Source organism: Syngnathus scovelli, chromosome 11 (genome assembly GCF_024217435.2).
Source record: "Syngnathus scovelli strain Florida chromosome 11, RoL_Ssco_1.2, whole genome shotgun sequence".
Lineage (NCBI taxonomy): Eukaryota > Metazoa > Chordata > Actinopteri > Syngnathiformes > Syngnathidae > Syngnathus > Syngnathus scovelli.
In genome coordinates, this window is record NC_090857.1 from 1,904,639 (window position 1) to 1,930,882 (window position 26,244).

Here is a 26,244-nt window from a genome sequence, read left to right on the forward strand (position 1 = left end):
CTCACTCAACTACTCACACCATCACTCACTCACACTCAACTACTCACTCACTCACTCACTCAACTACTCACTCACTCTCAATCAACTACTCACTCACTCACTAAACTCCTCACACCCTCACTCACTCACACTCAACTACTCACTCACTCACTCACTCACTCAACTACTCACTCACTCACTCACACTCAACTACTCACTCTCTCTCACTCACTCACTCACACACTCACACACTCACTCACTCACTCACTCAATTACTCACTCAATCACTCACTCAATCACTCACTCACTCACTCACTCACTCTCAACTACTCACTCACTCACTTAACTACTCACACCATCACTCACTCACACTCAACTACTCACTCACTCACTCACTCACACTCAACTACTCACTCACTCACCCACTCACTCACACTCACACTCACTCACTCACTCACTCACTCACACTACTACTCACTCACTCACTCTCACTCACTCACACACACTCAACTACTCACTCATTCACACTCATTCACTCACCCACCCACTCACTCACACTCACACTCACTCACTCACTCACTCACTCACTCACTCACTCACTCAACTACTTACTCACTCACTCACTCACACTCTACTACTCACTCACTCATTCACTCACTCACTCACTCACTCACTCACTCACTCACTCACTCACTCACACTACTACTCACTCACTCACTCACTCAACTACTCACTCACTCACTCACACTCAACTACTCACACTCACTCACTCACTCACTCACTCACTCACACTCACTCACTCACTCACTCAACTACTCACTCACACTCACTCACTCACTCACTCACACTCAACTACTCACACTCACTCTCACTCACTCACTCACTCACTCACTCACTCACTCACTCACTCACTCACTGTCACTACATCACTCACTCACCCACTTACACACTCACTCACTCACTCACTCACTCACTCACTCACTCACTCACTCACTCACTCACTCACTCACTCACTCACTCACTCACTCCCGTTCAGCTGATGACCGGAAAATGCAATTCACGACTCGTTCGTGATCAATGCGCATTACCCACACCTACTGGTTGAAGTCACATGAACGGAAAAAAGAACAAATCACTTTAGGTAGTGATTCGTTCACTCGTTCACTGAAAGGATTCGTTCTTTTGCACGAATCGTTCACTCACTAGCCAACAGTACCTCGCGCAGGTAAGCACCGAAAGCGAGCCCAAGGAGCCCACTTTCGCCTCAAACAAGCAAACTACATGGAGCACAAACGATTTAAAGGTACGACATTTATCATCAATAATAGCTGTAAAACATTCTTACGAGCGCTGCAAGGTTCATTTTATGTAATAGCCTCTTCACAGGGGACGCGTACGTGTACAAGCCAAAAATAATCTTTGGGTCTTCAACATCACTAGTATTGAATTTAACGATCATTACACAGCCATCTATATCTATTCTCAATCTGTTAAATTAGTCCTGTCGTGCTGGTTAAATGGGTCATTCCTCGTTAGTTTAATCCGCACTTTTAATCGTATAGTGGACTCAGCGGACACAACATACGACGCAAGCCATGAAGAAAAATAACGTCACTTAGATTTGAATGACTTTTTTTGTTTGTATTTGAAGTAATATGAATTCAACCTTGTAGTAGTTCGCTGTTGTATAATTGAAGCAGACTACACAGCCAAACGTCATCAATCATCTGGAGGTCACGTTCATTTGCATTAGCTTGACATTTTTTAAATGTTATCTCGTTCACATTCTGACAGCTGAAGGTCGCTCAGCGTGAACAATGAAGAGCAGTCTTCTCCATCTCAAGAGCTGAGAAGCAGCCAAAACCTATGAGGACAAATGTTCTTTTGTTCGCTTGCAATTTCAAATGGATTTAGTAGTAATATAATATACAGGTTGTGTGTGCTGCAGGTGCGGGCTGCGATTAATGTGATCATGCTGAGGACGATTATAAACGGCGTGCGTGCGTGCGTGCACGCGTGTTGTAATCTGAGCCAAAAACATGACACTAAGATGCACTATCATCACTTGGACTCGCTTTAGGGATACGAAGAATTAGAGTGAATAAGTTTGTATAAATCTACTCCATCTTTTAATTTCTTTCACAATGCTATCAAGAACTTGGTCAGTACATTTAAACCGTGGCCTGGTGTAAAAATCACTACGATGGGACATTGTGATTTCCGAGTAATGTTGTTGATCATTTGAAAATGTGAACATTGGCAGAGAAATAAAGTTTAGTTATCTCTTCAATAATTATTGTCAGTGTGTTCTTCTAGAAATGTCTCAAATTGTTCCCCATCATCACAGAGTGACACTGCTATTTTGGAGCCTCTGATGTTTGGATAAAATGCCTGAAAAATGAGACCTGGCCAGGTGGGACTGAACTGGAGATGTTGGCTGACATGGACAACACCGGCAGCTATGACAGCGGACAATCTGCTTTCGTAAGTCTTGTGGGCTTAAACTTCTCCAAGGTGGAAAGCCGGAATGTTCCACGGGGATGTTCTTTTCCATTCCAGAGCGATGATAGTTTGGAGCATTTGTCTGCCGAGGAGAAAGCCTGCCTCATGTTTTTGGAAGAGACCATCGAGTCTCTGGACACCGAGGACGACAGCGGACTCGCCAACGACGAAGTGGACCTCTTGCCTGACCCTGGATGCTTGGCTTCTCGACTAGCGCATCTGTCAGCCTCCATGAGCAAAACCAAGCTCAATGGTGAGCTCACTTTGAAAGTGAAAAATGTTCTTTGCGTTGTTACTTACAAACATATTTTTTCTTCTAGGTCTGCAAAAGCACAATGCTTTGGAAACTATCAGGGAGAAAGTGGAGAACAAAGCCATCCAGAACTATCTTGTACCAACACCTTTTGTTTTGGCGAGCGGCTCCAATTGTTGTGAACCAAGCGTGAAAGCTGGAATTCAACTAAACAACAAATCGCTTTCATTGAGCCAAAAGCCTGCCGGTGTTCACGAGGTCAACGTTATGAAACCTCCCGCAAGCAAAGCCAAAGTCCACTTTGTGAAGACAGGTGAAAGGGGACCTTTATCCTACGATGCACTTGTCTACCTGCGGAGGAGCGCCTCCACAAAGAAAACACCTTTATGTCCTACAGTTGATCACACCATAGGCCCTTCTGTCATCAAAGAAGATCCAAACACTGGAAATGTGGGAAGGCTTGACAGAGCCATCTCCAAGGTGAGCAGATTTATGGCAGGCCCGCCACCTGTTGTACCGAAACTCCCCAAAATGTCTTCAAATATCTCCGTGAAAAGAGAAAAGGAAGCGACCCCCGCCTCAAACTCATCGTACAGTCTCAAGAACGCGACAGATCCCAAAGTGGTGAGACGGGAAGCTTTGCAAAAGTTAGGCCTCCTCAAAGACCAACACTCAGAAACTACTCAAGTGGCCCAACTGGAGTCTTATTTGTCTGCAGGCAACGGATTTTCAAAACGACTCACAAATGTAAATCCGTTGAGAAGTCCGTCTTTTTGCCAGGCTCCGGCACCCGGTCCTGGGCCTAGGAACAAGGGTCTGCAGAGCAGTGCTAGTTTCCACCACTACTCCAGGGCCACCTCGCTTTCTCATCCCAACCAACTCAACAGATTGAAGGTGGCCAGTCCAGAGCAACCTACTGTCCTGGTCAAGCACAAAAATGACAAGAACCATTCAGAACTAAAAAGTGTCGTTGAGGATCCGCCAGTCGCCCCCAAAGCCTCAGATTGTGTGACGTACACAGTAATGATGGTGCCTGGAATGGACGCCGACAGAAAAGAGGCGCTCAGGAAGTTGGGACTGCTCAAGGACAAGTAAGCAGAGCAGTCGACTTCCTGAGTCAAAAGAGGCCACGTGGTAAGAATGAAGATGATGAAGAACGTAAAGGAGCAGCTCTTTCCATCGTAGGTCCAGCGGTCAGTATGTGTGTAGCTTTGAAAAGTACAAAGATCATTTCTATCCTTTTTTCACACACCAACAAGAAAATTAAAACATTTGACAGCAGCCACTTGGAGTCACTGAGGATTGTTTGACTCGTAAGAGTCGTCTTACTTGGGAGGGAGGCCGGCCGGCTGCTCTGCCATTATCAGATTAGCTGGAGCATGGCACGCATGTTAACTTAGTCAACAGACCTTACGTTTCACTCTGCCCTGCTGTGTTCCCCTTTTGCATGTTTGAATTTCTTCCTTGTATGGTTATGTAATGCCTCAATGGCCAATTGTTGCCTTCGCAGGCTGAGGCGCATGGCTCGGCCAATAGGTGTGTGTGTGTGTGTGTGTGTGTGTGTGTGTGTGTGTGTGATCTATGGCTTATATTTCTACGGCAAATAAGGGGTGTCAAGTTCTGAAACTGATACGGCTCGCTTACTGTCAACTCATTCTATGATGGAGGTTAAATTGTGAAATGTGACACACAGGGCCAGCAGGCTGGAGCCTAAAAAGTAAAGTCCTAAAAGCATCTTTACGGTTAATCGTGCAATAAATGCTAAAATGGTGACTTTAATGAAGCAGTAAGATTCAAACGGTCTAAAAAAGTAGTCTAAAACGAGTGAGGTTGGACATGATTTGTGAAAGTAACACTTTGCTTCCGTTATTGATGAGATTTGTTTTTTTTCCGCTTTGCCTTGGATGCCGGGACGCTCAAGGATTCCAGGCGGAAGGGGCGTGGCATGATGGAGTCCAGGCTTGCGTTTGTGCTGAGGTTGGGTGAGCCATTCCAGAGGGTGGGGCCGTGGGTGGCTGCAGAAGAAGGCGTTCAGGTTCATTTCCTCGCCTAACACAACTGATTCAAAAATGCCTCATTTTTTTCACACCACAAAAAAGCAGGGGTGTGTGGACTTTTTATACTCGTTGTAAAATTGATCTGTGAGATTGACAGAAGGTAGTCGCTGCGTATGCATCTGCTCACCATGTCCCGCAGCTGTTTCACCTCTGAGCAGCTGGCTGGCCCTCTTGGATCTGAAGTAAGCGTTGGCAATGTTTTCACTGTCGCTGCGGTCCAGAAGCTCCTTGTAGCGGTCCTCCTCAGCCTGCTGAGGAACACAGGCTTGAGACTGCGCCGCAAGTGTTTCGGGATCATCAGCAGGGACTATGGGTGGAGAGAGCTTTGAAGGCGCGGCTGAGGGAAGAGGACACGAAGAACGTCTTGAAATTGGGACACGGCCGGAATGCAATACCGCTTTAAACAGGCTATTTGAGTCGAGTCCACCAAATGAGGAAAAAAAAACACCTGAGGGAAGCGTGGTTCTCTGGATGGTCACGTCGGGAATCCTCCAAGTGGCGCTCTCCTCGTCCCACGCGGCCTCTCGCTTCAGGCGCTCCAAGCTGCTGTAGTTGCAGTCCCGGCGAACCAACGGTGCCATGCGCTCAAGCAGGCCGTGAAGGAGCTGGCCCTCGCGCTCCAGGCGACGAATGGTCGCCAGGTAGTCGTTTCTCTCCTCCTCAAACTCCGTCTGCAGGTCGCGGATCTCCAGTTTGGCCGCTTTCAGCTGATCAATAAAAAGGTCATGTTTTAGAAGATGTTTCCGACTCGTGGATTTCAGGTGTATCAAAAATGCTGCTCTTACAAAAATAATCATGCTCCACTTTGATTGACAATTACATCAGTGAGTCTTTGAGTTTTGATTAAATGTATTTTTTTACTTTTTAATAGGACACATCTTGAATTTGGGTTATGTTTATCTAACAGACAAAATAATATAATTTTATATTTAGGTTACTATAAATAGTTTAGACTATCCAAAACAACAATAATAATACAATTAGAGGTGCAATCGTGTCTAACATTTTTGGCCGGTATACGTGACTGTTGTGGCGCTGTGACTGACCTTTCCCTGGACCTTGAGGAGCGTTTGCCCTTTGGCATGAACCTCCTCCTGAATGGAGTCGTAGACACTGAACAGCACGTTGTCGCTCTCCTCGCTGTTTTCCGACAAAGCTTTGACAAGCTGAGCTTTCCTTTGATCGGCCACCGTCCTCCTCTGCCGCTGCCTCTGCTGGAATTCTTTGTTGCGGGCCTGCTCGCCGCCAACCACCTCTTGCTCCAGCCTCCGTAGCCTGCACAGGAGACAATGAAGTGGGTAAAGTCCATCTGCCCAGCTGTGTCTTCTGGCCAGGTGGAGGTCTGAATGTCTTTCAAAGTGGGTTTTAGTCTTGTTGAAATCACTTTTGGTCAATGTAGTATTTTCCCAAATGAATACTATTGGAAAGTCCCCTTGTGGTATTTTTGGAAGGTTTTAACCAATTTACAGAGATTTGTTTACAATAAGATAATAATGTGTAGAAATGTGTTTTGGGATTCATGAGATAGGTCAATCCACCTGGACTGTCCTTGGTGCTGAAAGTAAGAATACATAGCAGCAGGCCACCAACCTCTCCAGGGCTTCTTTCTGCTCCACATCCCCTGCTGTGCTGACACCAGGTGACTCTTCTGGCACTCCATCTGGACTTGTTTGGACCTCTTCAGCAGCACGTGGCACAGTGGGCTGGCTCAGCTATGGTGCAAAGCAGAAGTTAGGCTTACATGTTGATGGCGGAGTGCTTTTCTTCATGTGTGTGCACCTCATTAATGCTGTTGGGGGAGAGGTCCTCTGCTGTCACACTGCTGGGGCTCTCTTGTGGTGGGAGACAAAGCAAATAAAAGACAAAACAATGAACTTTCCCTATTCATGGGTTGCGATTTGTAAATTCAGTTATTTATTTATTTGTTTAAGGTTTTTTTATATAGCGTCTACATGAGTTCAATGCTTAAGTGCAATCTACATAATTAGATATTATTCTTTTATGAAACATAAAAAGTGATAAAGCGCTTGTATTATTGTTGTAATCTGACCTACATTTCCATTTCACTCATATTTTTCGGTATTTGTAGCAAGGACTAGGTTCCATATTGCACATGTGTTGCTGACGTTTTGAAATTGTCAAGCTTACCATTCTTTGGGGAAGAGCTCCCCCTAGTGGATTTGATCTTCTCCAGGACAGACAGTTTGCTCTGATAGGAGGTGTGCAGGGCAACAATGTCCTCCTGCAGCTTGGCCTTGGATTCCCGCTCGGCGCTGAAGTCAGCCTGCAGCCTGGCCAGTCTTTCCTCGTAGTCCTAAAAGGCCAGAGTAGTAAGTCAACTCCAACAGGACAACAGCGGCCATGACGTCAAGTGATATGTGAGCGTGGGAACATTCTGCTGGAAGCTACCTTTTTAATCTTCTCCTTGTCACCATCGGCGGGGCTAGTGGAAACCTCTCCTTGGTGCTTGGACATGATGGCTGCAGCATTTAAGCATTCAGACATGACTTGATGGAGGAGCATTTGATCCGGCCCGCCATGTAATTAAAACAAATACAACCCTAATGCTCAAAATAAAACAGTTGTAGTTGCTATGGATTTAGAAGACTTGAAAATTCAATAAAACAATAACAATATTAAACGTACTTTTCAGGAATTAAACTTCAAATATGAGAATTCCTCTACTCACGTGGAACGGGGCCATCAGAGGCAAGCTGGCCCGAGATGAGGGCCCGCAGCTTCTTTATCTCCTCTTGGTACTCTCGAAGCAGCGCATCCTTGGGGTCCTCGTTGATGCGCGGCCGGTTCCGGATGCTCTTGGCGCGGTTGGCGTAGCGTAGCGTGCTCAGGCTCTCCTCGTAGTTGCTGTCGGCCGGCGAGAGGCAGGCCACCATCAGGGTTCGTGTGTTGCCGCCCAGCGAGTCCTGTAGCAGCCGGGTCAGTTTGGAATCGCGGTAGGGGACATATTTGGAGTGGCCGTCCACCAGGGCCGAGATGACGTTGCCCAGGGCCGAGAGCGACAAGTTGATTTTGGTGGCCTCGCGCAGGCGCTCGCCCGTCGCGCCCGTTTTGGACTGACGCTCGCTTCCCGCCAGATCCACCAGGTTGAGTTTCCCGGCTCTGAGGTGGTCCTGGCCTGCTGCGTCTGTGGAGAGACAACAACACCGAGTTTTTTATTGGCGCTATAGAGCTTTCAATATTTCATTATCTTCTCACCTCAAAAAACAAAGGATGTGTTTGTACAGTTTTTGTGTGTATGGCCTGACCTGTGTGGCACATCTCCAGGTGGATGCTGAAGATGGAGTGCGAGCGAGATGAGTCCTTGTTCATCAAGGTGTAGGCCACGGCACGGTTCCGCCAGCCGCGTTCCATCACCTTCTCGCACTCGAGCACATTGTGTACCGTGTGCATGGACAGGTCCCGAGCGTACACCCCGCGCTCCGGGTGCTCTTTTAGCTAGCCGCAGAGAGAAAAAAAAAAAAACTGTTTGTGACCACACATAAACATATTTATTTTAATGTATGTGATTTTTTTTTTTTTTTTTTTTACCCTGTGGGCCAAGAGCCTGTAATAAAATTTATTATTATTGCTCGGATATTCCCTTTTTCCCTCTGGTGGCGTTCTTACTTGGTTTCCACAGCGGATTATATTTTTATTTATTTTTTTCAATTTTTCAATGTATGTCTTGCAGCTTTCTTGCAGCGGACGAGGCTTTTTGGCGCCGAATAATAATGGCCGCCCGGGCGTGTGACGTTAATGCATTTCGGCCTCACTACACCCACCCAAGGCCCCCACCCTCGTGAGTCTAGTGGCAGCGGACGAGGCGTTTTGGCGGCAAATAATAATGGCCGCCCGGGCGTGTGACGTTAATGCAGTTCGGCCTCACTACAAAGGCCCCCACCCTCTTGAGTCTAGTGGCAGCGGACGAAGCGTTTTGGCGGCAAATAATAATGGCCGCCCGGGCGTGTGACGTTAATGCATTTCGGCCTCACTACACCCACCCACCCAAGGCCCCCACCCTCTTGAGTCTAGTGGCAGCGGACGAGGGAGGCTTTTTGGCGGCAAATAATAATGACATGTGACATTAATGCATTTCGGCCACTGATCTTCCCGCGCTCCCCTGTCCATATAGTATGCATTTGCGCGGCGCGCGTTACACCCCTCAGTCAGTCAAACTAACAGGCTGCCTGAAATGTCAGCGTTTACCTTGGATTTTAATGATCGCGGGGATTTAATCGATTCTCCGCCCGCCTGCCGTCTCTACGGACGGTGCACAGCAAATGCACCTGCAACATAACACGGTGAAGGCTTTATTCTATTTTTATTTATCGGGGGATGCGCCGCGCCGCGACGCCGTCGTCCCGTTCAATATTCCTTATCAGTTGACGCACGGAGGCGCAACTGCCGTCGGCGTACAGGCGATGGCCAACGCTACATTACAGTCATGAAAAAAAAAAAAGAGGAACAGTTGAACAACAACTATGACTTATTTAGATCGTCTGTCGACGTGTTACTCCACGCTTTGCTAACGGTGTCAGCCCCTCAGTGGCGGATTCCATTATGTGTCAGCTCGCTGGGGCAATCCTAAAACAAATTCAAACATGCAGACACAAATGAGAACTAGTGTGCTACTCCACACTTTGCTAACGGTGTTAGCAGTTTCCATTATGTAACAATGTTCAAGATTCAAGAGTTTTTATTTGCCATGTCTGAGGCTGCCAAACAAAAAATTCGACTTTGGTAAATCACAGCCTCTGTTCAACATTTAGGTGACTAACAACAACACTCATGACATGTGAAAAATGGCAAATATTCTCAAACATCCCCTGATCTTAAACTCCCAAGAGGGCAAGGGGAAAACTCAAAACTCCAGCTAGGGGAAATGAGAAACCTTAAGAGACCACAGATGCTTTGCCTTGCGCTGCCTGGCGCTGCCTCGCGCTGCCTCGCGCTGCCTCGCGCTGCCTCGCGCTGCCCTGCGCTGCCCTGCGCGCGCTGCCCTGCGCTGCGCTGCCCTGCGCGCGCTGCCCTGCGCTGCGCTGCCCTGCGCTGCCCTGCGCTGCCCCGCGCTGCCCCGCGTTGCCCCGCGCTGCCTTGCGTGCGCTGCCTTGCGTGCGCTGCCTTGCGTGCGCTGCCTTGCGTGCGCTGCCTTGCGTGCGCTGCCTTGCGTGCGCTGCCTTGCGTGCGCTGCCTTGCGTGCGCTGCCTTGCGTGCGCTGCCTTGCGTGCGCTGCCTTGTACTTGCGTGCGCTGCCTTGTACTTGCCTCGACTTGACTTGTACTTGTACTTCTTGTACTTGCCTTGCCTTGCCTTGCGCTGCCTTGCGCTGCCTTGCGCTGCCTTGCGCTGCCTTGTACTTGCCTTGCCTTGCCCTGCCTTGCCTTGCCTTGAACTTGCCTTGAACTTGCCTCGCCTCGCCTTGTACTTGCCTCGACTTGACTTGTACTTGTACTTGTACTTGTACTTGTACTTCTTGTACTTGCCTTGCCTTGCCTTGCCTTGCCTTGCCTTGCCTTGCCTTGCCTTGTACTTGCCTTGCCTTGTATTTGCCTTGTACTTGCCTTGCCTTGCCTTGCCTTGTACTTGCCTTGCCTTGCCTTGCCTTACCATGCCTTGCCATGCCTTGCCTTGCCTTGCCTTGCCTTGCCTTGCCTTGCCTTGCCTTGCCTTGCCTTGCCTTGCACTTGCCTTGCACTTGCTTTGCCTTGGCCTTGCCTTGGCCTTGCCTTGGCCTTGCCTTGGCCTTGCCTTGGCCTTGCCTTGGCCTTGCCTTGTACTTGCCTTGCCTTGCCTCGCCTCGCCTCGCCTCGCCTCGCCTCGCCTCGCCTCGCCTCGCCTCGCCTCGCCTCGCCTCGCCTTGCCTTGCCTCATACTTGCCTTGCCTTGCCTCACCTCACCTCGCCTCGCCTCGCCTCGCCTTGCCTTGCCTCATACTTGCCTTGCCTTGCCTTGCCTTGCCTTGCCTTGCCTTGCCTTGCCTTGCCTTGCCTTGCCTTGCCTTGTACTTGCCTTGCCTTGCCTTGTACTTGCCTTGCCTTGCCTTGTACTTGCCTTGCCTTGTACTTGTACTTGTACTTGCCTTGCCTTGTACTTGCCTTGCCTCGTACTTGCCTTGTACTTGCCTTGCCTTGTACTTGCCTTGCCCAGCCTTGCCTTGCCTTGCCTAGCCCTGAGTAACTTTGCCTTGCCTTGCTCTGTCGTCTCGCCATGCTTTCGCCTTGTACTTGCCTCGCCGTCTCTTGCGGTGCCTTGCCTGGCTTTTGCCTTGCCTTGCCTTGCCTTGCTGCGCCATGCCTTGCTGTGCCGTGCCGTGCCAGCTTGTGCTTGTGGCTGCCCGCGCCTGTGCCGTGCCGAGCCTTGACGTGCCGTGCCGTGCCCGTGCCTGTGCTTCCGCCCGTGCCAGTGCCGTGCTCTCCCGGGCCGTGCCTGTGCCTGTGCTCCAGCTTGTGCTTGGCTTGTGCTTGTGCCCGTGCCTGCGTCGAGCCGTACAATACTGTGCCGAACCTGGGCCTGTGCCTGTGCTTGTGCCTGCTTGTGCTCCGCCACGCCTGTACTTGTGCCACTGCTTGAGCCTGCGCATGCTTGTGCTTGTGCTGGTGCCAGCGCTTTGCCCGTGCTCGATCCTGTCTGTGCTTGTGCCTGTGCTTGTGCCTGTGCTTGTACCTGTGCCTGTGCCTGTGCCTGTGCTTGTGCTTGTGCTTGTGCTTGTGCTTGTGCTTGTGCTTGTGCTTGTGCTTGTGCTTGTGCCTGTGCCTGTGCCTGTGCCTGTGCCTTGCCTTGCCTTGCCTTGCCTTGCCTTGCCTTGCCTTGCCTTGCCTTGCCTTGCCTTGCCTTGCCTTGCCTTGCCTTGCCTTGCCTTGTACTTGCCTTGCCTTGCCTTGCCTTGCCTTGCCTTGCCTTGCCTTGCCTTGCCTTGCCTTGCCTTGCCTTGCCTTCTACTTACCTTGCCTTGTACTTGCCTTGTACTTGCCTTGCCTTGCCTTGCCTTGCCTTGCCTTGCCTTGCCTTGCCTTGCCTTGCCTTGCCTTGCCTTGCCTTGCCTTGTACTTGCCTTGCCTTCTACTTGCCTTGCCTTGTACTTGCCTTGTACTTGCCTTGTACTTGCCTTGCCTTGCCTTGCCTTGCCTTGCCTTGCCTTGCCTTGCCTTGCCTTGCCTTGACTTGCCTTGCCTTGCCTTGCCTTGCCTTGTACTCGCCTTGTACTCGCCTCGCCTCGCCTCGCTTCGCCTCGCCTCGCCTCGCCTCGCCTTGTACTTGCCTTGCCTTGCCTTGCCTTGCCTTGCCTTGCCTTGCCTTGCCTTGCCTTGCCTTGCCTTGCCTTGCCTTGTACTCGCCTTGTACTCGCCTTGTACTCGCCTCGTACTCGCCTCGCCTCGCTTCGCCTCGCCTCGCCTTGTACTTGCCTTGCCTCGCCTTGCCTTGCCTTGCCTTGCCTTGCCTTGCCTTGCCTTGCCTTGCCTTGTACTTGCCTTGCCTTGTACTTGCCTTGCCTTGTACTTGCCTTGCCTTGCCTTGTACTTGCCTTGCCTTGTACTTGTACTTGTACTTGTACTTGTACTTGTACTTGCCTTGCCTTGTACTTGCCTTGCCTTGTACTTGCCTTGTACTTGCCTTGCCTTGCCTTGTACTTGCCTTGCCTTGTACTTGCCTTGCCCAGCCTTGCCTTGCCTTGCCTAGCCCTGAGTAACTTTGCCTTGCCTGGCTCTGTCGTCTCGCCATGCTTTCGCCTTGTACTTGCCTCGCCGTCTCTTGCGGTGCCTTGCCTGGCTTTTGCCTTGCCTTGCCTTGCCTTGCTGCGCCATGCCTTGCTGTGTCATGCCGTGCCGTACCGTGCCGTGCCGTGCCAGCTTGTGCTTGTGCCTGCCCGCGCCTGTGCCGTACCGAGCCTTGACGTGCCGTGACGTGCCCGTGCCTGTGCTTCCGCCCGTGCCAGTGCCGTGCTCTCCCGGGCCGTGCCTGTGCCTGTGCTTAAGCTTGTGCTTGGCTTGTGCTTGTGCCCGTGCCTGTGTCGAGCCGTACAATACTGTGCCGAACCTGGGCCTGTGCCTGTGCTTGTGCCTGCTTGTGCTCCGCCACGCCTGTACTTGTGCCACTGCTTGAGCCTGCGCCTGCCTGTGCTTGTGCGGGTGCCAGCGCTTTGCCCGTGCTCGATCCTGTCTGTGCTTGTGCCTGTGCTTGTGCCTGTGCTTGTACCTGTGCCTGTGCTTGTGCTTGTGCTTGTGCTTGTGCTTGTGCTTGTGCTTGTGCTTGTGCTTGTGCTTGTGCCTGTGCCTGTGCCTGTGCCTGTGCCTGTGCTTGTGCCTTGCCTTGCCTTGCCTTGCCTTGCCTTGCCTTGCCTTGTACTTGCCTTGCCTTGCCTTGCCTTGCCTTGCCTTGCCTTGTACTTGCCTTGCCTTGTGCCTTGCCTTGTACTTGCCTTGTACTTGCCTTGCCTTGCCTTGCGTTGCCTTGCGTTGCCTTGCCTTGCCTTGCCTTGCCTTGCCTTGCCTTGCCTTGCCTTGCCTTGCCTTGCCTTGCCTTGCCTTGCCTTGCCTTGCCTTGTACTTGCCTTGCCTTGCCTTGCCTTGCCTTGCCTTGCCTTGCCTTGCCTTGCCTTGCCTTGCCTTGCCTTGCCATGCCTTGCCTTGCCTTGCCTTGCCTTGCCTTGTACTCGCCTTGCCTCGCCTCGCCTCGCCTCACCTTGTACTTGCCTCGCCTTGCCTCGCCTCGCCTTGTATTTGCCTTGTACTTGCTTTGCCTTGGCCTTGGCCTTGCCTTGGCCTTGCCTTGCCTTGGCCTTGCCTTGCCTTGCCTTGGCCTTGCCTTGCCTTGCCTTGCCTTGCCTTGTACTTGCCTTGCCTTGTACTTGCCTTGTACTTGCCTTGCCTCGCCTCGCCTCGCCTCGCCTCGCCTCACCTTGTACTTGCCTCGCCTCGCCTCGCCTCGCCTCGCCTTGTACTTGCCTTGTACTTGCTTTGCCTTGGCCTTGCCTTGGCCTTGCCTTGCCTTGCCTTGCCTTGCCTTGCCTTGCCTTGCCTTGCCTTGCCTTGCCTTGCCTTGCCTTGCCTTGCCTTGCCCCCTGCGCCTTGCCTTGCGCCTTGCCCCCTTCGCCTTGCCCCCTTCGCCTTGCCCCCTTGCGCCTTGCCCCCTTGCGCCTTGCCCCCTTGCGCCTTGCCCACTTGCGCCTTGCCCCTTGCGCCTTGCCCCTTGCGCCTTGCCCCTTGCGCCTTGCCCCTTGCGCCTTGCCCCTTGCGCCTTGCCCCTTGCGCCTTGCCTTGCCCCTTGCACCTTGCGGCCTTGCTCCTTGCGCCTTGCCCCTTGCGCCTTGCCCCTTGCGCCTTGCCCCTTGCGCCTTGCCCCCTGCGCCTTGCCCCTTGCGCCTTGCCCCTTGCGCCTTGCCCCCTTGCGCCTTGCCCCTTGCGCCTTGCCCCTTGCGCCTTGCCCCTTGCGCCTTGCCCCTTGCGCCTTGCCCCCTGCGCCTTGCCCCTTGCACCTTGCGCCTTGCCCCTTGCCCCTTGCGCCTTGCGGCCTTGCGCCTTGTGGCCTTGCGCCTTGCCCCTTGCGCCTTGCCTTGCCTTGCCTTCTACTTGCCTTCTACTTACCTTGCCTTGTACTTGCCTTGTACTTGCCTTGCCTTGCCTTGCCTTGCCTTGCCTTGCCTTGCCTTGCCTTGCCTTGCCTTGTACTTGCCTTGCCTTGTACTTGCCTTGCCTTCTACTTACCTTGCCTTGTACTTGCCTTGTACTTGCCTTGCCTTGCCTTGCCTTGCCTTGCCTTGCCTTGCCTTGCCTTGCCTTGCCTTGCCTTGCCTTGCCTTGACTTGCCTTGACTTGCCTTGCCTTGCCTTGCCTTGCCTTGTACTCGCCTTGTACTCGCCTCGCCTCGCCTCGCTTCGCCTCGCCTTGTACTTGCCTTGCCTTGCCTTGCCTTGCCTTGACTTGCCTTGACTTGCCTTGCCTTGCCTTGCCTTGCCTTGCCTTGCCTTGCCTTGCCTTGCCTTGTACTCGCCTCGCCTCGCTTCGCCTCGCCTTGTACTTGCCTTGCCTTGCCTTGCCTTGCCTTGCCTTGCCTTGCCTTGCCTTGCCTTGCCTTGCCTTGCCTTGCCTTGTACTCGCCTTGCCTTGTACTCGCCTCGTACTCGCCTCGCCTCGCCTCGCCTCGCTTCGCCTCGCCTTGTACTTGCCTTGCCTTGCCTTGCCTTGCCTTGCCTTGCCTTGCCTTGCCTTGCCTTGCCTTGCCTTGTACTTGCCTTGCCTTGCCTTGTACTTGCCTTGCCTTGTACTTGCCTTGCCTTGCCTTGTACTTGCCTTGCCTTGTACTTGTACTTGTACTTGTACTTGCCTTGCCTTGTACTTGCCTTGTACTTGCCTTGCCTTGCCTTGTACTTGCCTTGCCTTGTACTTGCCTTGCCCAGCCTTGCCTTGCCTTGCCTAGCCCTGAGTAACTTTGCCTTGCCTGGCTCTGTCGTCTCGCCATGCTTTCGCCTTGTACTTGCCTCGCCGTCTCTTGCGGTGCCTTGCCTGGCTTTTGCCTTGCCTTGCCTTGCCTTGCTGCGCCATGCCTTGCTGTGTCATGCCGTGCCGTACCGTGCCGTGCCGTGCCAGCTTGTGCTTGTGCCTGCCCGCGCCTGTGCCGTACCGAGCCTTGACGTGCCGTGACGTGCCCGTGCCTGTGCTTCCGCCCGTGCCAGTGCCGTGCTCTCCCGGGCCGTGCCTGTGCCTGTGCTTAAGCTTGTGCTTGGCTTGTGCTTGTGCCCGTGCCTGTGTCGAGCCGTACAATACTGTGCCGAACCTGGGCCTGTGCCTGTGCTTGTGCCTGCTTGTGCTCCGCCACGCCTGTACTTGTGCCACTGCTTGAGCCTGCGCCTGCCTGTGCTTGTGCGGGTGCCAGCGCTTTGCCCGTGCTCGATCCTGTCTGTGCTTGTGCCTGTGCTTGTGCCTGTGCTTGTACCTGTGCCTGTGCCTGTGCTTGTGCTTGTGCTTGTGCTTGTGCTTGTGCTTGTGCTTGTGCTTGTGCTTGTGCCTGTGCCTGTGCCTGTGCCTGTGCCTGTGCTTGTGCCTTGCCTTGCCTTGCCTTGCCTTGCCTTGCCTTGTACTTGCCTTGCCTTGCCTTGCCTTGCCTTGCCTTGCCTTGCCTTGCCTTGCCTTGTACTTGCCTTGCCTTGTACTTGCCTTGCCTTGTACTTGCCTTGTACTTGCCTTGCCTTGCCTTGCGTTGCCTTGCGTTGCCTTGCCTTGCCTTGCCTTGCCTTGCCTTGCCTTGCCTTGCCTTGCCTTGCCTTGCCTTGCCTTGTACTCGCCTCGCCTCGCCTCGCCTCGCCTCGCCTTGTACTTGCCTCGCCTCGCCTCGCCTTGTACTTGCCTTGTACTTGCTTTGCCTTGGCCTTGCCTTGGCCTTGCCTTGGCCTTGCCTTGCCTTGCCTTGCCTTGCCTTGCCTTGCCATGCCTTGCCTTGCCTTGCCTTGCCTTGCCTTGCCTTGCCTTGCCTTGCCTTGCCTTGCCTTGCCTTGCCTTGTACTTGCCTTGTACTTGCCTTGTACTTGCCTTGCCTTGCCTTGCCTTGCCTTGCCTTGCCTTGCCTTGCCTTGTACTCGCCTCGCCTCGCCTCGCCTCGCCTCGCCTCGCCTCGCCTCGCCTCGCCTCACCTCGCTTCGCCTCGCCTTGTACTCGCCTTGCCTTGCCTTGCCTTGCCTTGCCTTGTACTTGCCTTGCCTTGCCTTGCCTTGTACTTGCCTTGCCTTGCCTTGCCTTGCCTTGTACTTGTACTCGCCTTGCCTTGCCTTGCCTTGCCTTGCCTTGCCTTGCCTTGCCTTGCCTTGCCTTGCCTTGCCTTGTACTTGCCTTGCCTTGCCTTGCCTTGTACTTGCCTTGCCTTGTACTTGCCTTGTACTTGCCTTGCCTTGCCTTGTACTTGCCTTGCCTTGTACTTGCCTTGCCTTGTACTTGCCTTGCCCAGCCTTGCCTTGCCTTGCCTAGCCCTGAGTAACTTTGCCTTGCCTGGCTCTGTCGTCTCGCCATGCTTTCGCCTTGTACTTGCCTCGCCGTCTCTTGCGGTGCCTTGCCTGGCTTTTGCCTTGCCTTGCCTTGCCTTGCTGCGCCATGCCTTGCTGTGCCGTGCCGTGCCAGCTTGTGCTTGTGGCTGCCCGCGCCTGTGCCGTGCCGAGCCTTGACGTGCCGTGCCGTGCCCGTGCCTGTGCTTCCGCCCGTGCCAGTGCCGTGCTCTCCCGGGCCGTGCCTGTGCCTGTGCTCCAGCTTGTGCTTGGCTTGTGCTTGTGCCCGTGCCTGTGTCGAGCCGTACAATACTGTGCCGAACCTGGGCCTGTGCCTGTGCTTGTGCCTGCTTGTGCTCCGCCACGCCTGTACTTGTGCCACTGCTTGAGCCTGCGCCTGCCTGTGCTTGTGCGGGTGCCAGCGCTTTGCCCGTGCTCGATCCTGTCTGTGCTTGTGCCTGTGCTTGTGCCTGTGCTTGTACCTGTGCCTGTGCCTGTGCCTGTGCCTGTGCCTGTGCCTGTGCCTGTGCTTGTGCTTGTGCTTGTGCTTGTGCCTGTGCCTTGCCTTGCCTTGCCTTGCCTTGCCTTGCCTTGCCTTGCCTTGCCTTGCCTTGCCTTGCCTTGCCTTGCCATGCCATGCCATGCCATGCCTTGCCTTGCCTTGCCTTGCCTTGCCTTGCCTTGCCTTGCCTTGCCTTGCCTTGCCTTGCCTTGCCTTGCCTTGCCTTGCACTTGCACTTGCACTTGCACTTGCACTTGCACTTGCACTTGCACTTGCACTTGCACTTGCCTTGCCTTGCCTTGCCTTGCCTTGCCTTGCCTTGCCTTGCCTTGCCTTGCCTTGCCTTGCCTTGCCTTGCCTTGCCTTGCCTTGCCTTGTACTCGCCTTGCCTCGCCTCGCCTCGCCTCACCTTGTACTTGCCTCGCCTTGCCTCGCCTCGCCTTGTATTTGCCTTGTACTTGCTTTGCCTTGGCCTTGGCCTTGCCTTGGCCTTGCCTTGCCTTGCCTTGGCCTTGCCTTGCCTTGGCCTTGCCTTGCCTTGGCCTTGCCTTGCCTTGCCTTGCCTTGCCTTGTACTTGCCTTGCCTTGTACTTGCCTTGTACTTGCCTTGTACTTGCCTTGTACTTGCATTGCCTCGCCTCGCCTCGCCTCGCCTCGCCTCACCTTGTACTTGCCTCGCCTCGCCTCGCCTCGCCTCGCCTTGTACTTGCCTTGTACTTGCTTTGCCTTGGCCTTGCCTTGGCCTTGCCTTGCCTTGCCTTGCCTTGCCTTGCCTTGCCTTGCCTTGCCTTGCCTTGCCTTGCCTTGCCTTGCCTTGCCTTGCCCCCTGCGCCTTGCCTTGCGCCTTGCCCCCTTCGCCTTGCCCCCTTCGCCTTGCCCCCTTGCGCCTTGCCCCCTTGCGCCTTGCCCCCTTGCGCCTTGCCCCTTGCGCCTTGCCCCTTGCGCCTTGCCCCTTGTGCCTTGCCCCTTGCGCCTTGCCCCTTGCGCCTTGCCCCTTGCGCCTTGCCTTGCCCCTTGCACCTTGCGGCCTTGCTCCTTGCGCCTTGCCCCTTGCGCCTTGCCCCTTGCGCCTTGCCCCTTGCGCCTTGCCCCATGCGCCTTGCCCCTTGCGCCTTGCCCCTTGCGCCTTGCCCCCTTGCGCCTTGCCCCTTGCGCCTTGCCCCTTGCGCCTTGCCCCTTGCGCCTTGCCCCCTGCGCCTTGCCCCTTGCACCTTGCGCCTTGCCCCTTGCCCCTTGCGCCTTGCGGCCTTGCGCCTTGTGGCCTTGCGCCTTGCCCCTTGCGCCTTGCCTTGCCACTTGCGCCTTGCCCCTTGCGCCTTGCCCCTTGCGCCTTGCCCCTTGCGCCTTGCCCCTTGCCCCTTGCGACTTGCGCCTTGAGACTTGACTTGACTTGGACTTGGACTTGGACTTGGACTTGGATTTGGACTTGGACTTGGACTTGGACTTGGACTTGGCTTGTACTTGCCTTGTACTTGCCTTGTACTTGCCTTGTACTTGACTTGACTTGACTTGTACTACTTGTACTTGGCCTTGTACTTGCCTTGCCTTGCCTTGCGCCTTGCACCTTGCGCTTTGCCCCTTGCCCCTTGCCCCTTGCCCCTTGTGCCTCGCGACTCGCGACTTGCGACTTGCGACTTGGACTGGACTTGGACTTGGACTGGACTTGGACTTGGACTGGACTTGGACTGGACTTGGCTTTGCCTTGTACTTGACTTGACTTGGACTTGACTTGACTTGGACTTGGACTTGTACTTGGCCTTAGCCTTGTACTTGCCTTGTACTTGCCTTGCCTTGTACTTGCCTTGCCTCGCCTCGCCTCGCCTCGCCTCGCCTCGTACTTGTCCTGCCTCGCCTCGCCTCGCTTCGCATCAAACTTGTACTTGTACTTGCCTTGCCTTGCCTTGCCTTGCCTTGCCTTGCCTTGCCTTGCCTTGTACTTGCCTTGCCTTGTACTTGCCTTGCCTTCTACTTGCCTTGCCTTGTACTTGCCTTGTACTTGCCTTGTACTTGCCTTGCCATGCCTTGCCATGCCTTGCCATGCCTTGCCTTGCCTTGCCTTGCCTTGCCTTGCCTTGCCTTGCCTTGCCTTGCCTTGCCTTGTACTTGCCTTGCCTTGTACTTGCCTTGCCTTGTACTTGCCTTGCCTTGTACTTGCCTTGCCTTATACTTGCCTTGTACTTACCTTGTACTTGCCTTGCCTCGCCTCGCCTCGCCTCGCCTCGCCTCGTACTTGTCCTGCCTCGCCTCGCCTCGCATCGAACTTGTACTTGCCTTGTGCTTGCCGTGCCTTGCCTTGCCTTGCCTTGCCTTGCCTTGCCTTGCCTTGCCTTGCCTTGCCTTGCCTTGCCTTGCCTTGCCTTGCCTTGCCTTGCCTTGCCTTGCCTTGCCTTGCCTTGCCTTGGCCTTGGCCTTGGCCTTGGCCTTGGCCTTGGCCTTGGCCTTGGCCTTGCCTTGCCTTGCCTTGTACTTGCCTTGAACTTGCCGTGCCTTGAACTTGCCGTGCCTTATACTTGCCTTGTACTTGCCGTGCCTTATACTTGCCTTGTACTTGCCTTGCCTTGCCTTGCCTTGCCTTGCCTTGCCTTGCCTTGCCTTGACTTGACTTGACTTGACTTGACTTGACTTGACTTGACTTGACTTGACTTGACTTGACTTGGCCTTGTACTTGCCTTGTACTTGCCTTGTACTTGCCTTGCCTTGACTTGACTTGACTTGGCTTGGCCTTGTACTTGACTTGACTTGCCTTGCCTTGTACTTGCCGTGCTTTATACTTGCCTTGTACTTGCCTTGTACTTGCCGTGCTTTATACTTGCCTTGTACTTGCCTTGTACTTGCCTTGTACTTGCCTTGTACTTGCCTTGACTTAACTTGACTTAACTTGACTTGACTTAGCTTGGCCTTGTACTTGACTTAACTTGACTTGACTTAGCTTGGCCTTGTACTTGACTTGACTTGACTTGCCTTGCCTTGTACTTGACTTGCCTTGCCTTGTACTTGCCGTGCTTTGTACTTGCCTTGTACTTGCCTTGCCTTGCCTTGACTTGGACTTGGACTTGGACTTGGACTTGGCCTTGCCTTGCCTTGCCTTGACTTGACTTGACTTGACTTGACTTGGCCTTGTACTTGCCTTGTACTTGCCGTGCCTTTGACTTGACTTGACTTGACTTGACCTTGTACTTGACCTTGTACTTGCCTTGCCTTGCCTTGCCTTGCCTTGCCTTGCCTTGCCTTGCACTTGCCGTGCCTTGTACTTGCCGTGCTTTGTACTTGCCTGCACTTGCCTGTACTTGCCTTGCCACGCCTCGCCTCGCCTCGCCTCGTACTCGCCTCGCCTCGTACTCGCCTCGCCTCGTACTCGCCTCGCCTCGTACTCGCCTCGCCTCGCCTCGTACTCGCCTCGGACTCAGACTCGGCTTGCTTTGCCTTGCTTTGCCAATCGGCGGCAATTCTGGAACACGAACCGCAATCGGCGGCAACTCTGGAACAAACGTGCAATCGGCGGCAACTCGGAACACGAACTGCAATCACCGGCAACTCTGGAACACGAACCGCAATCGGCGGCAATTCTGGAACACGAACCGCAATCACCGGCAACTCTGGAACACGAACTGCAACTCTGGAACACGAACCGCAATCGGCAGAAACTCTGGAACACGAACCGCAATCGGCGGCAACTCTGTAACACGAACCACAATCGGCGACAATTCTGGAACACAAACCGCAATCGGCGGCAACTCTGGAACACGAAATGCAATCAGCGGCAACTCTGGAACACGAACCGCAATCGGGGGGAACTCTGGAACACGAACCACAATCGGCGGCAATTCTGGAACACGAACCGCAATCGCCGGCAACTCTGGAACACGAACCGCAATCGGCGGTAACTCTGGAACACGGACCGCAATCGGTGGCAACTCTGGAACACGAACCGCAGTCGGCGGCAACTCTGGAAGTCCGTACCCCAATCGCCGGCAACTCTGGAACACGAACCGCAATTGGCGGCAACTCTGGAACACGAACCGCAACTCTGGAACACGAACCGCAACTCTGGAACACGAACCGCAACTCTGGAACACGAACCGCAATCGGCGGAAACTCTGGAACACGAACCGCAACTCTGGAACACGAACCGCAATCGGCGGAAAATCTGGATCACGAACCGCAATCGGCGGTAACTCTGGAACACGAACCGCAATCGGCGCCAACTCTGGAACACAAACCGCAATCGGTGTGTGTTCAAAGATTTTACCACTAGCATTGACTGAAACGACACTAGACAGCAGTTTGTTACCTTTGAATGGATGCTACCTCATGTGAACATAGCCGATACCCAATCCCAGGCGGTGACGTCAACAAACAATGGAGATTACAGCGGTGTGAGTATTTTATAGTGATGAACTACAAAAAGAGATTCAATTGGTTTCAACAGAGCCCTCAGTCATAAAATTGGCATTTTCATGAGGCCGTACGCGAGACAACACCATCGGCCATGAGCAGAAGCTGCTGGCCGGCCTCCCCTCGCTCGCTCGCCAGGGTGGAGACAGCTACCATTCCACAAGTCCATTAAACGCTTGAATAAATAAGATAAATAAGAAATAAGATAAATCAGCCATTTTCCTGGCGGCCCAAACACCACGTACACCCCTTGTCCCCAAGAAAGGACTCATTCAATGGCCGCATTAGAAGAGGGGGGTGGGGGGGCTCCCACATCCCGTCCACACATCCCTTTCTTAGGGCCGGAGGATTTACAGATGCTCCTTTGGAAAGTAGAATAGAGTTTGAGGAAATGCGGCAGACTGGTGCTTTTCTTCCCACTGTCAACGACGATCAAATACATGGAGGAATTAAACAACGGTCTTACCCATCAAGGGCGTTCCCGAACATCACAGGGAAAGTTAAAAAGGAGAATAGAACGCATACACGACCGGGCAGGTAATAATAAGAAGAAAAATAAGGCTTACAGTGAAATGGGACTCACAAAGAGGGTCCTGTCCTCTGGTTGTCTCCTTTCCCGCGGGGGAATAGAACAGTCGTGTGGGAAAGATGCGTCACGCTTCTTGGGTCTCAGGTGGTGAGCCGTTTTGGAAAATAGGTTAAAACTACTTTAAAGTATCCGTCATCGTCATGTTTTCACGCTCAGTCTCATCTACATGTATCCCAGACCATTAGCCATTCTTCTCCCCGACCGCGTAGGGGACACGCTGCGCGTCTGTCGTTTCCTGTCCAACCCAGACCAAACATTGCTTTCACGTCCTACGCATAATCGGACATATAAGTGTCGTATCCAATCGTCGCTAATGTATCGTCGCGTCGGAATACATAATTACCAGTTTTGCAGTTGCTTCTGTTCGAAAATCAATCAAATGCACGCGTCGTGTTACGTGAACAAAAAAATTACAAACCTTAAAAAAAAAAAAATCGCGGCGTGTACGCATTCAACTAGCTACGTTGAACCCCACAATGAAACACTGCTTGTGCTCGATCCTGTTAAAGCTGTCACTTCAAGACAATAAATAGGACAATAAATTAGAAACACTAGATTGTTATCCACTTGCGCTACCCTCGACCATTTCAGCAAGGAATGACAAAAACATTTAAAATTCTATAATATTCGTCATTCTACCACCTCGAGACCGTGATGGGTAGATGAGGCCTCATGAAGCAGAACTGTATTGACTTTGGACTGGCACTGCGTTACTCTATTGTTCAGTAGGTCACCTGCTGGATCATTGCAATCCAGGCAACCTACATACAGTACAACACGTTGCAGTACTTTATTCTTTAATCAAAGATTAAAATATCCTTGAAATCTATAGTCAATCAACGTGAACGTGTCAAATCAGAGTCAGTGTTGTGAAGGTAAATTAATGTTGCATTTTTTTTCCTTTTTATTAACTGCCCGACACTGTTCTTGAAATTGTTTTTTTGTAACAAAACTAACAATTTAACCATAATACATTTCATAAACTTCCCCTGGGGTCGAACCCATGAAGTCCGGATTAGGTCGTAAAATCGGATCGTGCATTTTCAGAGTTGAATGCCTCGCAATATGATTTGGCTAATCAATAGTGACGCTTATTGTTAACCGCGTGGATCGTGTTAATATTGCAAACTTAATACTAGCCAATCCTCCTTCTAAATTAAATGCAACTTCAACAATGGTATAGGAAATGAATGGATGGCACTAAAATACCATTAATTTTCCACAAAATTGCCCTTTTTCCTGGTGTGCTGCAATGAATGTCAACAGGTCTCTCAGAACACAAGGCTGTGTTGCCACCTAGTGGCTTAACGAAGTACAACAAGTTACCAAAGTTTACGTAGCCATCTTTTTATATATTAGTTATTTTGGGGTGCATGGGAGTTCGCCCAACCAGTCCACATGTGTTTTGTGGGCTTGGAGAAGGCGTTCGACCGTGTCCCTCGGGAGGTTCTGTGGAGGGTGCTTTGGGAGTACTGGGTGCCGAGGCAACTGATAAGGGCGGTTCGGTCCCTGTATCACCGATGGCAGAGTCTGGTCCGCATTTCCGGCAGTAAGTCGGATTCGTTCCCAGTGAGGGTTGGACTCCGCCAAAGCTGCCCTTTGTCACCGATTCTGTTCATAATTTTTATGGACAGAATTTCTAGGTGCAGCCGAGGCGTTGAGGGGGTCCGGTTTGGGGACCTCAGCATCGCGTCTTTGCTTTTTGCAGATGACGTGGTGCTGTTGGCTTCTTCAGGCCGTGATCTCCAGCTCTCGCTGGAACGGTTCGCAGCCGAGTGTGAAGCGGTCGGGATGAGGGTCAGCACCTCCAAATCCGAGTCCATGGTCCTCAATCGGAAAATGGTGGAATGCCCTCTCCGGATCGGGGATGAGATCCTGCCCCAAGTGGAGGAGTTCAAGTATCTTGGAGTCTTGTTCACGGGTGAGGGGAGGATGGAGCGCGAGATCGACAGGCGGATCGGTGCAGCAGTAATGCGGACCCTGTACCGGTCCGTTGTGGTGAAGAGCGAGCTGAGCCAAGAGGCAAAGCTCTCAATTTACCGGTCGATTTACGCTCCTACCCTCACCTATGGTCACGAGCTATGGGTCGTGACGGAAAGAACGAGATCCCGGATACAAGCGGCCGAAATGAGTTTTCTCCGCAGGATGTCCGGGCTCTCCCTTAGAGATAGGGTGAGAAGCTCGGTCATCCGGGAGAGACTCGGAGTAGAGTCGCTACTCCTCCATGTTGAGAGGTGCCAGATGAGGTGGCTCGGGCATCTTATCAGGATGCCTCTTGGACGCCTCCCTGGGGAGGTGTTCCGGGCATGTCCCACCGGTAGGAGACCCCGGGGACGACCCAGGACGCGCTGGAGAGACTATGTCTCTCAGCTGGCCTGGGAACGCCTTGGGATCCCCCGGGATGAGCTGGATGAACTGGCTGGGGAGAGAGAAGTCTGGGAGTCCCTCCTAAAGCCGCTGCCCCCGCGACCCGTCCCCGGATAAGCGGAAGAAGATGGATGGATGGAACTTTCTAATGTTACGGAGAGTAAAGGACACTACAAACCTCTAATCTCTGCTTGGTGTCGTTGCCCAAGAGGTCTCGTATTTCTTCGTTGTAAATCTCCAAGTAGGACACCCTCACCAGGAACTTGGCATTTTCTGCACACTAGCGCACACAGCCAAAGTTTTTGTAGAACATTTAGTACTTTATACTTTTTATACATCGGCAACGGTAAATTGATGGTTACTCCAAACTGGACAAACTCTCAAACAATCAATCAATCAATCATGTACGTGCTGCCAAATCCACCTGAATGCTCTCGAAGATGTGTTCAAAGGCTCGTGGGATGACCCCCCTCTGGGCCGGAGGCTCAGACACACCCTGCATAGTGAAGGACTTGCCGCTTCCTGTTTGGCCGTACGCAAATATTGTGCCATTGTATCCTTCTGTGACCCCCTGTAAGATATTTATACATTTTATGTTAAAGGGAACAGATGTAAGTTATTTTTAAATAGCTTGTATGAAAATAATTGGAGATAAAGGCTCACCTCTACCAATGGATAGGCGCTCTCATTGTACATCTGCTCTGTGGTTTGATCGGTGAAGTACGTCCCGTCGAAGGTGAACTGCTTGGGGGGTTCGTCGGCTGATGCAAGCTTCTTGATGAAACACTGGCAGCGCTGCAGATCCACGGTCAGCACCATCTTGGAACCCAGAGCTCTCTCCCTGTCATTCAGGGGCCTGCATCGGACTACCACCTTCACAGATTCGGACCCCATGTCAGCCACCTGGAAGGATGATGAGATTCTCGATCACTGTGCCAAAACGTTTTCATTTTAATTGAAATGTGAGACTTTTTTTAAATGTGCTTTGATTGAATAAATAAAGACTGGGAAAATTGTAGTAGCCTTATTGGCCACATTTCCTCCATCACATTAAAAAGCCAAAGAATAAGCAAAACACACTTGTGAGAATACATCGTAGACAATATTAAAATGATTCAAGACAGCGCATTATATTTTTTCCTTATTTTTTTAACAATTTATGGTGTGCTTACAATGGCGGCCGGTCGAAGAAAACGTTTATTTCAATTGACCACTCACCAGAACTACTTGCAATAGTTTCAAAACTCGACGTCAAACAGTTCCAAAAACACGTCAGCTGAAGTTCGGTGGAAAATAACTCGCCCGTTGACAAAAGAAAGCCGATTGAAGGCATAATTAGTTTTCCGCTTCTCGTGTGTCGTGACAGCTTTCATTTCGCCTTTTCTGTTGTCACTCCACAATTTGGACGGTGCCTAGCAACGAGCAGCCAGCCTCCTGTTTTTTCCAGGGCGGCCATTTTGGTAGGGGCAGCTTGATCGGTCACAATCATACAATCACATAACTGGTGCAAAAGTAATCAAATAAGTTAGTGAATGTCTCGCATGTCACGAAAGCACTTTGCAGTGGGTGCAAACTTTAAATATATAAGCCTGTCAACAGAACCGCAGACTCTCGTCCAGTGGCCATCTTGGT

General features: G+C 52.4%; 2 protein-coding genes across 5 annotated transcripts; one reads left to right on the plus strand and one right to left on the minus strand.

Annotated features, from left to right (window-relative positions):
• The first annotated feature begins 960 nt into the window (after window positions 1–960).
• zgc:158258 (uncharacterized protein LOC791186 homolog) lies at window positions 961–4,015 on the plus strand. Of its 2 annotated transcripts, XM_049734469.2 has the most exons (4): window positions 1,033–1,282; window positions 2,327–2,463; window positions 2,539–2,734; window positions 2,802–4,015. In XM_049734469.2, the coding sequence occupies exons 2-4, from the start codon at window positions 2,410–2,412 to the stop codon at window positions 3,827–3,829; spliced, it is 1,278 nt and encodes a 425-aa protein (XP_049590426.1). In that variant the 5' UTR covers window positions 1,033–1,282; window positions 2,327–2,409; the 3' UTR covers window positions 3,830–4,015. The 2 variants fall into 2 exon arrangements, with proteins under 2 accessions (XP_068508547.1, XP_049590426.1); XM_068652446.1 differs by having other exon boundaries at window positions 961–1,282; window positions 2,327–2,734.
• A 474-nt stretch (window positions 4,016–4,489) lies between these two features.
• kif17 (kinesin family member 17) lies at window positions 4,490–26,172 on the minus strand. 3 transcript variants are annotated; one of them, XM_049734465.2, is made up of 14 exons: window positions 25,831–26,172; window positions 25,276–25,515; window positions 25,037–25,183; window positions 24,791–24,892; window positions 8,058–8,247; window positions 7,481–7,936; window positions 7,201–7,271; window positions 6,940–7,105; window positions 6,571–6,623; window positions 6,382–6,503; window positions 5,838–6,066; window positions 5,240–5,498; window positions 4,919–5,128; window positions 4,490–4,749 (listed from the first exon to the last, which is right to left on the minus strand). In XM_049734465.2, exons 2-14 carry the CDS (start codon window positions 25,504–25,506, stop codon window positions 4,601–4,603), a joined length of 2,385 nt encoding a protein of 794 aa, XP_049590422.1. In that variant the 5' UTR covers window positions 25,507–25,515; window positions 25,831–26,172; the 3' UTR covers window positions 4,490–4,600. The 3 variants fall into 3 exon arrangements, with proteins under 3 accessions (XP_049590422.1, XP_049590421.1, XP_049590423.1); XM_049734464.2 differs by having other exon boundaries at window positions 7,201–7,298; XM_049734466.1 differs by lacking the exon at window positions 4,490–4,749 and having other exon boundaries at window positions 4,919–5,039; window positions 7,201–7,298.
• Between the last annotated feature and the right edge of the window lie 72 nt (window positions 26,173–26,244).